This window comes from Chinchilla lanigera, unplaced genomic scaffold, assembly GCF_000276665.1.
Source record: "Chinchilla lanigera isolate Chin_1 unplaced genomic scaffold, ChiLan1.0 scaffold00080, whole genome shotgun sequence".
Lineage (NCBI taxonomy): Eukaryota > Metazoa > Chordata > Mammalia > Rodentia > Chinchillidae > Chinchilla > Chinchilla lanigera.
The window spans coordinates 10,049,782-10,065,653 of NW_004955481.1; the positions used below are offsets into that span (position 1 = coordinate 10,049,782).

Consider the following 15,872-nt stretch of genomic DNA (forward strand, 5'->3'; position numbering starts at 1 on the left):
CTTCAACTTGTGAGCCTCCTGCCTCTGCCTCTCAAGTACTAAGATTACAGGCTTGTGTCACCTTGCCTGGCTCCCCTAGAGTTTTTGGAGTGAGCAGGGCCTTGCTGACACCAGAGGCCTAGTGAAACTGATGTAATCTTCTAGCTATGAAAGATCTATTTTTAAAAATACAGCTGGAACCAGGCGTGGTGTTACACTCTTGTAATCTCAGCACTCTGTGAGGCTGAGGCTGGAGGATCACAAAATGAAGCCCAGCCTGGGCAACTTAGTAACTTAGTGAGACCCTGTCTTAAAAAAAAAATTGTGTTGCATGATGGCGCAAGCCTGTGGAAGATCACCATGAGTTTGAGGCCAGCCAGGCCTTCACAGTGAGTTCAATGCCCATGTGCAATACATATTAAGATGCTGTTTTTAAAATAAAATAAAAACATTAGGAAGGACAGTATAGGATGATGTGGGATGGTGTAGGAAGGTGTGTGATGATATGAGAAGCTGTGAGAAAAGTGAGTAAAGCTGTAGGAAGTTGAGGGGAACTTTGGGGCATGTGCAGGAAAGAGGATGGGAATGGGGTATGCATGACAGGGTGGGCTGGAAGAGACAGCCATAAGGAAGCAGTAGCCCTGAGTAGCCACACTCATGTACAGATGCCGCCACCAGGCTTTAGACCTGGGGAAGGAAAAAAAATAAACTAAGCCAGGGATGTAGCTTAGTCCAAAGGCCGTGGGTTCAATCCCCAGTACCACTAAATAAATAAATACATACATACTGGGTGTGGTCAGGTAGGCCTATAATCCCAGCTACTTGGGGAGGTTGAGGTAGGAGGATTGCAAGTTTGAGGCCTGCCTGGACAATTTAGTGAGATCCTGTCTCAAAATATGAAACAAAAAGTTCTGGGGATGTATCCAGTGTAAGGGTTCCAGATTCAATTTCCAGTACCAAAAAACAAAACACACATTTCTGCTGTCTTAAGTCACCAGTTTGTACTAATTTGTTATTTGTTACGACAGCTACAGAAAACTAATATACTTCTCTTTCTCTCTAAAGCAAACCAGTGATCAATTCTGTGTTTCTACTTCAATTTGTTTTTCAGGGTTTGATTGTTTGGACCAAGGTCTTGCTAAATTATGCAGAGTGGGCTGAAATTTACAGTCCTCTTGCCTCAGCCTCCCAGAGTGCTAAGATTACAGTTAGGGGCCCCCAAGCCCAGTTTGTACTTCAATTTGTTTATGATGGCATGACATTCTTAAATAGGTCTCTAGACAGTCTTATTTTATCGTTTTAACTTGAAGCTTCCACCTCAACAAAGCTCTGCTTTGGCCGGCATTATCCTTTGCACATGTTTTGCTGAAAAGTTTCCAGCATAAGTGACAGAATGGATACATTAACATATAATAATAAACCAATAACACAGTAAGCTTCCAAAGCCTGATCTCTCTTTTTCATTCACGTCACTTCTGAATCCAGTCTCACTTTTGATATTACCATCTACCTTAATTCTCAGCCTCATTTTCACACTAGCAGAGAGAGAAATCTCTCTGCTATTATTTACTTTTATAAAGATTAACATGACCACCTTTTACTGGAAATGCATTACTAGACGCAAGGGGCCATACTGGTAGCTCTATGTTCTACAGGGAAACTGAGAGTACAGGGTCAATAGGTGGAACAGTGCAGGCTTAAAACATAATTTAAATGTTCTTATTCTTTTCACTACCTTTTGAGCTTGGAATTCTGGGTTGCCTGAGATCGTTCAAAATTAGAATTCTCCCTAAGTACCTTCCCGTTCCTTCTAGTCAATAGGAAGAATATTAGTTGGGCAGGAGAACTACTAAGTAGTTTGTTGTTCTCTTCTCATTCTTCTAAGCTCCACTAAGAGAGGTCAAACCAGCAGAAAGGAGTATAATGTAAAAGATGAGCAAAGGGGGTTTCTTTTCCTTCTCTAAAGCTCCTTGGTCAAGTCCCCTAGATATGAAGAGTTAGGCTGTCAGAACCTCACATCTTGGCTCTTATATATCTAAAGTAAATGTTCCTTATACAAAGCAGTTTGAAATCAGTAATGTGGACTGTGATTTTTCCTCAGTCTTAGGAAAGTTATCTGGGTATGCTTTCGATTGAAGAACGAGTACCAGAACCAGAGCCCCCAGTTTATTTAAGATGTGTTCATTCACAAAGCATCTCTCAGTAGTGATTAGTATGACACAGCTTGCATGTTTACCACATACACACCATCAAGTATCAGCTGAAGGACAAGGGTCAGTCTCTTGACCACTAGGTGAGTGGAAATGTCTTGACGGCACAGTGACCAAGAGCAACAGTCCTTACTCTGCCATGCCATTACCTGACTTTGGTAAATTTTCATTCATTCTTTCTTTCACTCAATCAGCTATTTTAGGGAGCCAAAAGAGGTCAAAACCTAACTCTGACATATTCTAGCTATGAGACTTTGGTTAAATCAATCTAAACCTCAGAATCCATTGGTGATAATAATGGTGCCTTCTCCACTCAGAACTTGTGAGCATGAACTGTGCGCCTGGTATATAAGGTCAGCTATTCATTCAATAATCAATTATTGAACAATTACTATGTTCCAAACATGGTGCTATGCTCTGGAGCCATCCACTAAAATAAAAATTGCCACTTCGTGAGTGCTTCACTTGGGTCAGATATACAACTTTCATTCTCTCATATAATCCTCATAACAATGCGAAAGGCATGCATTATTTTCCCTATCTTATAAATGACAAAAGTAGCTCGGCAATGTATGAACAGTTTGCACTGGGTAACCTGAGGAGTGACACTAACTATACTCCTGAGAATCAGAGGAGTTCCCAAATGACATGGTGAGTGAGCTTGGAACCTGTCATAAAGAATACACTTGTTTGAGAAAAGGAGATAAAGCATAAATCAGGCCGAGGAAACATCAAATGCAAACGCACATCCTCTTCACTGTATAACCTATTCTGTTCTGTACAAGGGAGATCCTGCGTGGTTCTGATACAGAAGGTCTCCATTTTCCCTTTCTTCACGTCTTTCTATCCCAGAGCACTGAGTTTACAGGCATGGGCCACCATGCCTGGCTATCTGTAATCCCAGCATTCGGCCTTCACTCCCTTAAATACTCTTCCTAAATAAAAGATACCAGAAGCGTCCAAAAGCCCAGCCAACCAACAAGATGCTCCTGGATTCGGAGGGCCATCTTCATCTGTGACTCTACCCCAACTCCTAGCTCTGTAAGGGAATCCCGGACCAGCTAATCCAGCGGAGTCACAATCCGAATCAACAGGGCGCACACACACACTACGACCCCGCTGCACAGGCCGCTCCCTAGTTATGAAACTAAGCACGGGCAAAATCACTCTAACAGTCAACCCAAGGTCTGAGGGCAGAAAACTGTACGAAGGGAGGACGCACAAAAACATCTACTTCTCTGAGCACAAACCACAGGACGCTCAGATTAAACGCCACGGCGCAACGAAGTGACGCAAGTGCGCATCGGTTGTGCCGCCAGCTCCACCCCTGACGTTCGTTCTTTACGCAAGGTCCCGCCCCCTACTGCCGTCCACGTGATCCTCTGGCGTCCTCAGGATTGGTTGTCTGGCTACCGCTGCGCGGGGCTGTGGGATGCGGGCTTGTTATCTTGGTGAAGGAGAGAGGTCTCTGGAAGCCGGAAGCGAGTCTGCGCCCATCCGAGGCTTTGGGAGTCTGGGTGTTATTTTTTCAGGATGGGAAAAGATAACGTTTCTTGTTTCTCCCGGGCTTAGGAGATTTGGGAATTCACAAAGCGAGTTACTGTTTCCTGATTGGGGGGTTGGGTTGTGCCCTGGCTCCAGCCTTATTTCTGTTTTCACACAAGGTATGGCTTCGGTCTTTCCTGAAGTGGCCGCAGTTTGTGTTTTATTCTGAGCATCTGTTGTGTAAGGCATTGGCTATCCCGCCTTGCTTTGAGGAATCTGTGCAAAGCGCCTTGAGGTAGAGATGGGGAATGAGGGCTTGGAGGTGCTTAAAGTATGGTCTCTTCCCACGTGACATGTTGGAGGTAAGTTGGCTTTAATAAATTGTGCTGATATTTAGGGCTTAGGAGGGAGTGTCGCACATTAACTGAATTAAGTGCTTATTTATTGAGCTATGTACCAGGCACGTAAAACACTCCTGGTGGTTTAGGAAATCTTTGTGATTGGACAGAAAGAGAGAGATGGAAAGAAACGCGAACTGGTCAGTAGTTGACATGTAGTGGGGAAAAAAAGCAGTGGGAGTCAGAGGAAAAGAATACTGAGGAGGTTAGGACACTTAAGGAAATGGGACATTTAAGTATGAAGTGTGTTTTAAAAATACGAATGTTTAATTCCCCCAAATTTTATTACGGAAGACACATTGCCAGTAGTCCCCCTCGCTTCAAACACTTATCCCATCCTTTCCACTTTCTGGAGTAGTTCTGGAAGTCCTCTTTCATGAATGCCTTTAGTTGCCTTGACATCTAAAACTGCCTCCTTGTCCTGAACCATTCAAAACGCTTACCTTTTATGGTCATTTTAACTTTGGAGAAGAGCCAGAAGTAGCCCTGTGCCAGATCCGATAAATAAGGTGGGTGTGGACACACCGGGATTTATTTTTTATTTTTTTATTTTTATTTTTTGGATAGAAATTGCTATAAACGTTTGATCAATGAGGAGGTGATCAAAACCTGCTGTCAGTAATCCTTTTCAAAATAATATGCCTTGGCTATATGCCTTTGACTGTAATTTTTGGTTTTGATTTTGGTTTGTTTTTTTTTTTTGAGACAGGGTCTCTCTGTTTAGTCCAGGCTGGCCTCAAACCCGTAGTGATCCTCCTGCCTCAGCCTCCCAAGTGCTAGGATTACAGGCTTGTGCCACCACACCCAGCTGTATATGTTTTTAATTTAAATATTCACCATAGTTTATGATCACCCTTGTACTTCTAGAAGTATAATTAGGCATTCTCCTAGGAAAGTGTATTTGCCATATATGGCAAGAACAGAGATCTTGAATTTCATGTTAGCATTTCTATTTGTATCTTAAAACAAAATTAAACAGGTTCCACAAAATAAATACTAATGTGCTACCACAACACGGAGGACAAATTTTCTTTTGGATTCATGGGACAGGGCTTCATGAAAAAGGTGGCATTTTGGGGCTGTCACAAACTAGAGAGGTTGGATTGAAGTTCAGGAAGGGTTTCAAGTGAGGGGAAGAAAGACTTTCTAAATGGAAGGTAAAGGGTCAAATTGAGCAGGTTTGAGGACTTTGGAATAGTCTGGGTTGGATTTAAAGGTAAAGCACATGTAGTTAGGGTTATATTAAGTATAAGTTTAGGTCAGTATTTTTGTTTGTTTTTGATGCTGCAGTCTTGTATGGGTGGGTCAGTTTTGAAACATCTTGAATGCTAAGGAAAGTAATTCAGATTTTATTTCTTGGACCACGGTGAGCAATTTGAATGTTTGTAATGATAATCACACCTCTATAAGGTTAAGGTGTTTATGTTGGATAGGATGGAAAGTAAAGGCAGAACACCCATTGAGACAGCAGTGTGGTCAAGTGGAAGGAACATGGGCTCTAAAGTCAAGTATACATTGGTTCAAGATTAGTAGTCCTCACGTTTCATGACCCTAGATAGTAACAATTTCTCTCAGCCTATGCTCATTGCTAATGTGGATCTGTTTCATCTGAAGGGGTTAATGTGGTCAAGCATAGCTCCTTTATAATAGGAACCTGGTTATTTCCACTCTGGAGCCTGGTTGCTGAATGGTGAACACAGACCAACAGCTGTCAGTTGTAAAATGTAGAGTATCAGGCTGTTGACATTTATAAATGATGGAGGAAAGTATATGGTGCCTCCTGAATTATTTAAATATTGACAGTATCATGTTGAATATTGGAAAGGATGACTTTGTGATGTGTTACTTTTTCATGTCAGCAATAGTATACTACCAGGTGTCATTTGAAATAATTGAAATGCATTGAGCTTTCTCATTCAGAAATTGATTACTAGGTTGCAAAATATCCAGACTTTGCCTTGCTTTATACTGCTCATGGCCTGCTCCATTAAAGGGCAGGTACCTGGAAGCTAGTAGTGGAAAATACATATATGTAGATCTGGCAATCAGACCTCAGTTTTCTTTGTAGCTTTGCTGTTAATTTGCTATAGACCTTTGTCAAATCATAGCTTCTCTTGAGTCTTGGGTTCTTACATTAGAAGATTCTGATAAAAAAAAATTTGTGACTATATTTTTTGTTTTAGATACAGGATGTTATGCTCAGGCTGGCCTCTTAACTTCTAGGTTGATGTGAACCTTCTGCCTCAGCCTCAAAAGTAGCTGGGACTACGGGCACATTTGTTGTGCCAGGCATTGTAACTATTCTTATCTTTACTGGCATCAGAACTACAAATTGAACTTTATATTAAATAAGCTGTACTAATTTAGTAAGAAATCTTTTCTAAAATTTCTGCTTTAAAGCTGAGCTATAAATCCTAAACATCCCTGAGATTTTATCATGAGAATTAGGCTCATATAAACAGAAAATTGTTTTTAAGTGATAAATGCTTCTCTGTTTTTGTTTCAAAAACAAAAACTTGTTCTCTTTGGCACAGTTAGCTAAAGCATAGTGAAACGTAATTATTAAACCCATAATTGAAACTTACCTAAAAAGCACTTTTCCCCTATAGGTAAGCCTGAGTTTTCTTCCATGTGGGACTAGGGCATCCGACTGCTTTTAGGTAATACAAGGAGGTGAAATGCAATGATGCGATGATGAGTGAAGTATAGTTTGACCTGGTATTGCCATTGCTTCAGTATTGGCTTTGACCAGGGTATGATCCCTTAATCTTCTCTCTGAGCTGATTCCAGTTGTGGCATTAGAACACACATACATGTATTTGGATTACGGTTTTATTATGTGTAAGAGTGTTTGATATCCTTTTGAATTACTGATGCTTTCATGTTTTTCTTCTTAGGTCAAGATGAAATATCTGGCTTCGAAATCTTCATTGAGGACTTATATCATTAAGTCCTGAATCTGAATCACTTCCCTGGTGCCTTATTATTGTATTAAAAGTGTTTCAATTAACTGGTGTTTGTTTTGGTAAAAATCTCTGAGGTGTTACAAAAATTTTAAAAATAACCATTATACTCTTTTTTATGGTATGTAATAGTTTTAGTATTTTGAAATCAACAGGATGGATATTCCATTTCAGTATTTAGCTGTATCATCTTCATGCTTTCAGAATGTACTTTAAATTGTTAAATGAAAAGTTGGGCATGGTGGCACAAGCCTGTAATCCCAGCATTCGGGAGGCTGAGGCAGGAGGAACACTGAGATCGAGGCCAGCCTGCGCTACATAGTGAGTTCAAGGACAGCCTAAACTAATAGCCTGACTCTGTTTCTAAAAAAACCGAAAGTGAATAAATTGTTAAATGAGTTCAAGTATTGAAAAAACATGTATCTCAGCAAAGATACACATTACTTTCATTTGTCCTCTTCTGATTTTTTTTGAAACCCATGTTTTCACTAACCTGCTAATCCAGCAGCATAGATTTTGCTACAAAAGGCAATTTAAGTGTTGCTGCAGTATTTTGATACTAGGTATTTTGCACAAGATTGTAGTCTTGCTGGAACAGAGTTTTGTTCTCATTATTGGATTAGTAACAACAAAAAACTCCACGTTAATCAATACAAAAATACCTCAAAAACTCAAAAGGTGATTTGTATGGAAATTTATTTTAAATGCCTCAAGTAAGATTTGTTTCCATATAATCATGACAGTTCTTTGTGATCTACTCTTAAGATTTGTTTCACAGAAACTTTAGTAACAACCAGGATAATTCATGCCATTTGAGCAAGCAATTAAGAGTAAGCAGAAAGAGCTTATTAAAAGGTCCTTTCATTAAAACTAGGTAAGTATTTCACTTATCTCTTCACTGCTTGTTAGCTTTGTTGTGTCACTAAAATTTTCAGACTACCCTCTCTAAACATCCTCCATTTTCCTTTAACTAGCTTCCTCAGATATGTATGGCTCATCTTCAAATGTTGAAAAACTGCAGCAGATGTCACTGAACAAGTGGGTCACATGTTCAAGTGTCTGTAAAGAATAGGTCTGTGTTTCACATTGTGAACTGATAAAACCTCATAGGCAAATAAATCCTTTTCTAAAGAGGAGGCCTGCTTCCCCTCACCACCATTTTATGAGATGTAAGCTGGGGTTTTCCTGGAAGCTTCTATACCGTTTATTCCCTAAGGAAAAAAAAACAAGGAAAGCTTCCGTACTAGTTACTCTTTTTTATCCACCTCCTTCTGTGCTCACATCCTCTACAGTTTTGATGTTCTTACTTTAACCAGCATGGTCAGCTGTAAATAGGGCTCTAGAGAACAGGCTAAAATGTAAGGATCAAATAGGTATATCCTTTTAAAGATATCTATATTGTTGTTCAGAGTTAATATCTATATGAATTAGGGCAGAGAGATGGCAGTGCTCTGTACTGCGCTAAAAAATAGCCCTGTGGCCTTACAGTGCAATATTTAAGTTGTGAGATAATATGCTAATCTCATTCAGTTCTCAGGGGAGTATAGTTTAATTAGATGTTGTACTTCTGTTGGGTAACCTGTGATGGGACAAGCTTGGTGACTCCTCACATAATTAAACACACAACGATAGCAAAACACATAACCAGAGGTGGCGAGAACAGTATCATTCACCCGGGTTTTCCGACACAGCGGGCACACAGTCTTCATTTTGGGTAACAAAGGAGAATCAGAGTTGTAATCTAGGTGTACAGGTGGTGGTGGAGTAGGCAGGGCAGTCAATGATTTGATCGTTTCTTGATTTTCAGACGAGTACCACCAGTCAAGGAACTGTAGGAAGAATACACCCACAGAAAGGCCAGTAGAGAGGGAAATGGCAACACCTCCCACACTTTTCTTCAGAGCTGACTTTATCTTCTCACTAATACTGTTGGGAAAAGAAAACAAGGCAAAGAGAAAAACTTTAGGTGTAATCCTAGAATCACTAATACAGACCTGATTTTCATCAGAATCACTGATTGGGCATTGAAGAGGTAGCAGGGTGGCACTGTCTCAATCTATTCTAGATGGGTCTTTTCTGATAGTATTTTAGATGCAAAGGTGCTAAGCTTCATTCTCAGTAAGGTTAGGAATTTGTTTTGATAAAGACATTACCAGAGAATTCGATTAGTATATATACTTTTTTTGTAGAAGGGCACCCAGAAACAAAAATCACTTAAAAAGTAACTTGGCAGTACTGAGCAGTATATACATATTTGAACTTGTTGGAAAACACAAGTAGTAAAAAGTAGCTACAGCATCATAGTAAAGAACAGTCTTTACAGCTGTATTATATGCCTTGAATGTCAGCTCAGCCATCATAGCTAGGCAGCATAGGCCAAAGTACTTAGCCTTGAGGGCTTCATTCCCCCAACTGTTAAATGGAGCACATACTTCATTGCATTGTAATGAAGCTTAAGATAATATACATAAAGCAAACAATGGGGCCCGGCACATAGCAAGTGTGCACTAAAATGTAACTACTGAATATGATGGTTAGCAGATGGCACTTCTTTATGAACACAGGAAAAACTTTGATTTTACAAAATAAAGTGGACTGAGAAATATAAATTTCATAAAGTGGGAATAAGAGTTTAGAATTTGTTAAAAGGTTTTTTTTTTTTTTTGGAACTGTTAAGGCTTACCTTCTGGCTGGTTGCATCAAACTGGCTTCAGGTCTCTGCTCCAGAGCTCGTATATCTTGAACTGTCAGCCGACTTAGTCGAACTCCAGCCAGTCTCAGTAGAGGTGAATGGTGCTGAGCTTTTCCTAGAATGTACCGGAGTTGCTGTACTAGAAACCAGCCTTCCCAGGCCATGTTAACAAACGGGTAGGCTGCCAGAAAGGCTCTGTAAAATCGTTTCCAGTGGGAAGAAGGGGGGTGAATAGAATATTCATCCTCTTCTCTCAAGCTAGAAACCAGCTTCTCCAGCTTCACTTTCAGATAGGGAAGAAGAACCAGAAACATAATTGATTTCCAGAGGTGCTTTGTGGGGAGACCAGCACTGGCCAATGTCTGGAACCTGGGAGAGTCCCCCATTACTATCCGCTTTAAACCATAGAAGTTTTCAGAAAACGAGGCACTGGTTTTAGACAGATAATGCTGCTGAAGCAGAAGATCTAGCAGAGTAAAGATTTCATCAAACCACCTCCAAAGGAAGCCCCAGTGGGCAGGATTTGATTCTGCAAGAACCTAAAGCAAAATAAATGAAATTCAGTCTTTTACACATCTACTATACGTTTATTTACATTTCCTTTTTTCCCCTAAATTCTACACACTTGGCTGAAGTTATTTCGGCTTGTTCCCTAAAACCTCCCCGAAGTGCTTAGTACTCACCACAAGTCTCTAGAGACTAAATACCCATTAGGCCGTGGGATATAAACTATATGCAAATTGGTTATTTCCAACCCTAGACTGCCAAATAAGCAAAACTTAACTGAATTTTAACCCCGTCCCTGAAACCCTTCAGACAATATCTTACCTTGACCACATGCTGAAGAGCAGGTCTCACTGCTGTCATTAAACTGTCTTGTGCAACCACCTCAAAGATGGATGGCTGGTCATCCGCCACAGAAGCAGTTGTGATATGAGCCCCGTACTCAGCCATAATATTCTGTGCGTTCCAGATTGCACTTTTCCCACAAACTCTCTAGTGAGCATGCGCTGGTGGGGGTGGGGCGGTGTCTACCGGTGCTCTTTCTGCATACCTGAAACTCCAAGCGCTCAATTTTACAAGTGAAATTCAACTGAGGCAAAGACGTGGAGGGAAGGAGTCTCAAAGTGAAATTAACGCCTACGCGGGTGAAGTGCTATGTGAGGGGAGGTGTCAAACGCTGCACCTCACAGGGCCGATCGTGACTTTGGTTAACAGGTATGGGCTAAGGGGGCGGTATCTTCTGCAGCTGAGAAACTGCCACCCTCTTTTGTGATGGCTGAAAAGCCAGCCGGCTCTCAGGGATCGGAGATATCACAGCCGGCCCGGGACACGAAAACTGCCTCCAGCCGTTGGCTATAAAGCATCCCTGCCCGCGCTTGTCCTTGCTCCCTGACCCTGCGCGAGACGCGAAGGGCCCACGACGCCACCCTTCATGGGAGGTCTCGTCTTTATGACAGAATCCACACCCGGAACTACACGCTGCAGGAATCTCGTGGAGGGCGGGCGGAAGAGAGGCTCACACGGCCGTGAAACCGGAACTAGCGAACTCTATGATCTTCTAGGGACTTCCGCTTCCGCCCCTCTGAATTTAAAGAGGTGAATTGTGGGGGTTTGCGTATGAGTTTTGCTTGTGAATTCTCAGCTGTTTTGTTTTCTTCCTGGCTAACTGTGCATGGTGCCTTAGGTATAAAGTCTCTGATCTTCTACCTACTGAGGTCTCTCTGCTCCGGACTGGCGCCGGGAGCCGGAGCCCTGGCCCAGCTGAGACCTGTATTCTTGCGGGCGACCGATCTCGGGGCGGACAGAGGGAGGAAGGAAGGAAAGGACTGGAAACTGGAAAGTCGCCGTCTGTACACCTGCAGCATAGGTGTTGCTCACTTTACCTTCTGCCGCCTTCCGGAAAGGACTTCAAGCGACAGCGCAGGAAATAGAAGCTTTAGTTTTATTGTAGCCAATTATGAAGAAAATTTAATACATAGGGTGAGAAAAGTTCTGCTTGTTCTTCACTTGGGACGGTTAATTTTTATCCAAGCTGGTAGATTAACTGTCTTTCATGTGTTACATCCAGTTACAGTTTTAGGCACTTGCTGTATGAAATGAAAATTATTCCTGCCCTCATTCCTAGTAGGATGTATCACATAAGCGATGTGAATATAGTGCTAAAGTGGTGGGACCTGATGAATCAAGCGTGAACTGGGGAAGGTTAACAGTTTGTATACCAAAAGTAACATAACCTACCATACAGTTTGCAAAATACAATTGGTATTCAACTTTATCTCTTTTGAGTTACTGATATGGACTTATTGGATTTGGATAAGAAGTCAGCTTCTCATAATTTCCTTCTCACGTCTCGGCTAAATATTGAGAAATAGAAGGTATTCACTGCTCTACAGGATTTTACATGTAAAAGTAGGCAATTGGTTTGTATAATGAGAACCCTCAAAAAACAAAGTCTGATGGAGGGTCGTGGTGCAGGCCTGTAGCCCCAGTACTTGGGAGGCTGAGGCAGGAGGATCCCTACATGTTTGAGGCCAGTCTAGGCTACATAGTTAGTTCAAAACCAGCCTGAACTACGTAGCGAGACCTTCTGTCAAAAAACTAAAATAAAATAACGATAGCACCTTTTAAAAAAAGACCCTTTTTTTTTAAAAGTCTGGGTTTTTTTTTTTTCTACCTTAAAAGTTCCCCTTGATTATAACTCCAAAATGTTTTTTACTCTTAATGAAATACCTGCCAGAGAATTTTTTTTTTTTTTTTTTTTTGAGACAGAGTCTTGGTGTGTAGTTCAGGGTGGCTATGAACTCACTATGTAGCCCAGGCTGGCCTCAAATTTACAGCAATCCTCCTGCCTCAGCCTCCTGAGTGCTGGGATTACAGGCCTATGACATCACACCCAGCCCAAGAAATACTCCTTTTTTAAAGAAAAAAAAAAAATCATACAGAATTTCAAAACAAGATTGTAGGAGAGTAACAATGGTTAGTACATTGCATATTATCTTCAAAGTAATTGCTCATATTACAAGATATAGGCATGAAAAATTGATCAAACAGTACAGGCATGAGCCTTTCTTTTCAATGAACTAATAGCAATTAGTAGTAACACTATCTTAATTATCGTGTGTGTGTATATATATATATATCTATATATATATATACACATACACACAATTTTTCCTTTTCCCTCAGAGAAATATTCTTACAGCTAATGTGTCTTTATAAAATGGCTGGTCCCCAAGCCATTTATAACTACTACAGTATATATAAACTTAAATGAACAGCAAAAATACAAAGTGTAGAAATAACAAGTGGGAAACTGGACATGGGAAGCTGGGCGTGGTTACATAGGCCTGTAAGTATTCCCAGCACTCGGGAGGCTGAGGCAGGAGGATCGTTTCAAGTTCGAGGCCAGCCTGAACTGCATAGTGAGACCCTGTCTCAAAAAGACTAATTAATTAATTAAATAAAATTTTAAAAACAAGTGGGAAATTAAACAGTTGTGTTGACCAGAGTTCTTTAGTTGAAAGCAACAGAAACAAACAGGCTAATTTAAAATAAAAAAAAGAATTTACTAAAAGTGTATGGAAGGCTGGGGATATAGCTCAGTGGCACAAGCACTAGGTCCTGAGTTTGATTCCTTGTACCACAAAAAAAAAAAAAAAGAAAGTGTATGGAGTGGCTCAAAAAATAAGCCTTTCCTGAAAGAATAGGAACTACGCAATCCTACTGGATTTCTATAGCAGGAATTAGTCTCATGCAGGCAATGTTGTCACAGTGAATGAGTTTCAATCATTTTATATTTGTCACTGTGCTTGTGATTCAAATTCCAACCGACCAGTTTTGGTTCAGATTCCCTTTCCACTTTATTTTACTCTTAGCTAGAGGAGGGGTAAAGTGCCTTGATTAATAGTCCCTTGAGGATACTCCAAAAGTAAACTGAAGTTATATGAGAAAAAGGCAGTCCAAAAAATGTCCATTATCACAATCAACAAATAAGTATCTCATCAAAAATCCCATCCTTAGCTGGGTGCATGCCTGTAATACCAGGTACTTGGGAGGATAAGGCAGGAGGATCATACAACATCAGGGAAAAGCCAACAAACCATCCCTTGCTCTCTACCCTCCCTCACACCTTCAAATAAACTTTAGGGAAAGCTAGTTTCACTTACCCTCATTATCCTTGTTATCCTCTCACAGATACTGGGTTTCAGATTTTAGTTTCAGAAAGAATCTTTTGTGCAAGCAGATTGCATGCTGTTTTACCCACTATATCATTTAAGTTTCAACAACATAAAAAGACTGTAGTTTAGATGTTAAACATTTCCCCAGTCACATTCAGGGGAAGAATTCGAACACAGATCAGATGGCTTCTCAATCTTTGCCCACTGTCCATGAGTAGTCCGGAGCTCTGCCTCCACTGTCAGCTCCTGAACCAGAAAAATGAGCCGAGGTTAGTTTGCTTTCAAGTAAAAGGACAGGTTGTTTCACGCCTCTGTGTGTTTAAGAAAAATCCTTATGCGAGAAATAAATCCAGAGAATATCAGTTCGTTTAATATACCGAGTGGGATGGCCACTGACCATCTTGGAAGCCCCAGCCTCCAGGCTTTACCCTAATCTAGCAGAATATTTGCGTCTCCAAGGCGATAGAGACGCCTAACCTTCTAAGTCTCCCGCGCACCAGGATGACGTCACGCGGCGAGGTACTTTGATGTCAAAGTTTCCGGCCCACCATCTTTGTCCCTGGCAAAATTGGGTTTTGCGCAGTGGCTTAGACCTAGAGAAAGAGTCGTGACGGGCAGGAAACCATTACAACACCACCCAGGCTGTGCTGTCTGGTTGCCACCGCCACTCCCAGCCCTTGCCTCCGGTGAGTTCAAGGCTGCTGGTTTTGGGTGTGTCCCTAATTTGGGGGGTGGGGGACGACGAGAAGGGGAAACCCCAGGTTCGGTGGGAAACCCTGGAGAGGAAAGGAAATCCTAGGAGCGTGACCGTTGAGGATGGAGGGAGCCGTCGGGTGTGACCGTTGTGAGGAAAAGGGTGGAAGAGAGGGTCTCCACCGCTGTGAAGCTGTGGTGGGAGGAGAATCTGCCCGGGTGTGGCAGCAGGTAGTTGGGGGCTTCGAAGGGAAAACACGAGGTCTTGGGGCTTGAAGGGCCGAGGCCAGGGGTGTGGCCGGGAGACGCTGGCGGCCCCGGAGGAACGGTCGTCCTTCCCGCTCGGGGCGTTCATTGAGAGCCTGGGACGTGTCCAAGAGGAAAGGGATCTCCCCAGCGGTTTCTCCGTTGAAACCTCGCCTGCCTCCTGTATCTTAAGGTTACAGACCTCTCTCCTACCTGGTAACGGGCGAATGTATTCCTAGAGTCTTGACCCCCTGGAGAAGAAAAAGGAGAGGAACCTACAGAATTGATCCCGAGTGAGAGAGGGAAGCCAGTGGGAGTAAATCGTAGCCTAGATTTCTTCTTCTTCTTCCCTTTTTTTTTCCCCCCACCCTGGGTTTAGCAGGAAAAGCCTGGTTTGGGAAGGGCTGTAGATTACGCCAAAAGTAAAGAAACTGGAATTTCCTGTTATTTCCGTATTCTTTGCATTCGAAGATTTTGTGTTGGTGGGTTTTCAGAGCAGTCCTCTATTTGGGAGTAGGCTTTTATTGAACTCACTTGGCTGCTAATCATTATGTGAATGTGGTGTGGGTGCTTCATGAACTTTTGACTTTCCAAAGAGAAGGGTTTTTTTGGTTGTTGTTGTTTTTTTTTTTTAGCTGCTATTATAACCTTGTGGTTTAAAAAAAAAGTAATGAAAACACAATAAGCTTAGAAAGGCAGGATGACTCAGAAGGTGGTCTCAGTGAGGAACGATTTAAATTATTAATTACCATCCTTGTATACAGTAGTTCTATTGCTTAGCCCAAGGGTACATTTCCAAAGTAATAATGGAAAGCAGCCGATGAAGGAGCTGCAGGTGTACAAGAAAATGTGTAACACATTCCAAGGATGACTAAGCTTGCTGGTAAGGTGAGAACTCTTCGCAGGTATCCTAACAGTTAAAGCTCCTTAGGAAATAGAAAAGATAGTGTATCCTACAGACAGCCTCCCTGAAAGCTGGGTAAGGTTAATATAAAACTAACATTTTGACTAAGTTGAAGAAACTC

At 41.6% G+C, this 15,872-nt stretch overlaps 2 protein-coding genes and 1 long non-coding RNA gene across 5 annotated transcripts in view; 2 read left to right on the forward strand and 1 right to left on the reverse strand.

Moving 5' to 3' along the window:
* The first annotated feature begins 3,581 nt into the window (after positions 1 to 3,581).
* LOC102016160 lies at positions 3,582 to 7,082 on the forward strand. Its single transcript, XR_263806.2, has 2 exons — positions 3,582 to 4,036; positions 6,970 to 7,082. It is a non-coding gene; the product is annotated as an uncharacterized LOC102016160 (long non-coding RNA).
* Positions 7,083 to 7,712: 630 nt separating this feature from the next.
* Positions 7,713 to 10,711, reverse strand: Pex12 (peroxisomal biogenesis factor 12). Its single transcript, XM_013503459.1, has 3 exons — positions 10,556 to 10,711; positions 9,719 to 10,266; positions 7,713 to 8,961 (listed from the first exon to the last, which is right to left on the reverse strand). Exons 1-3 carry the CDS (start codon positions 10,679 to 10,681, stop codon positions 8,562 to 8,564), a joined length of 1,074 nt encoding a protein of 357 aa, XP_013358913.1. The 5' UTR covers positions 10,682 to 10,711; the 3' UTR covers positions 7,713 to 8,561.
* A 528-nt stretch (positions 10,712 to 11,239) lies between these two features.
* Positions 11,240 to 15,872, forward strand: part of Ap2b1 (adaptor-related protein complex 2, beta 1 subunit) — a 114,050-nt gene continuing 109,417 nt past the window's right edge. For 2 of the 3 annotated variants that reach the window (XM_005402876.2, XM_005402881.2), the window contains exon 1: positions 14,439 to 14,594. The gene's annotated coding sequence lies outside the window, so the exon portion shown is untranslated. Of the gene's footprint in view, positions 11,327 to 14,438; positions 14,595 to 15,872 lie in introns of those variants that run through there. The other variant, XM_005402877.2, reaches the window with a different exon arrangement.

Excerpts from the sequence above, each read along its gene's own strand:
- Pex12 (XM_013503459.1), bottom strand. The coding sequence starts at position 10,681 with ATGGCTGAGTACGGGGCTCATATCACAACTGCTTCTGTGGCGGATGAC. Across the intron at positions 10,267-10,555 it reads CTCTTCAGCATGTGGTCAAG|GTTCTTGCAGAATCAAATCC; the intron begins GTAAGATATTGT and ends ATTTTGCTTTAG. Across the intron at positions 8,962-9,718 it reads TTGATGCAACCAGCCAGAAG|TATTAGTGAGAAGATAAAGT; the intron begins GTAAGCCTTAAC and ends TTTTCCCAACAG.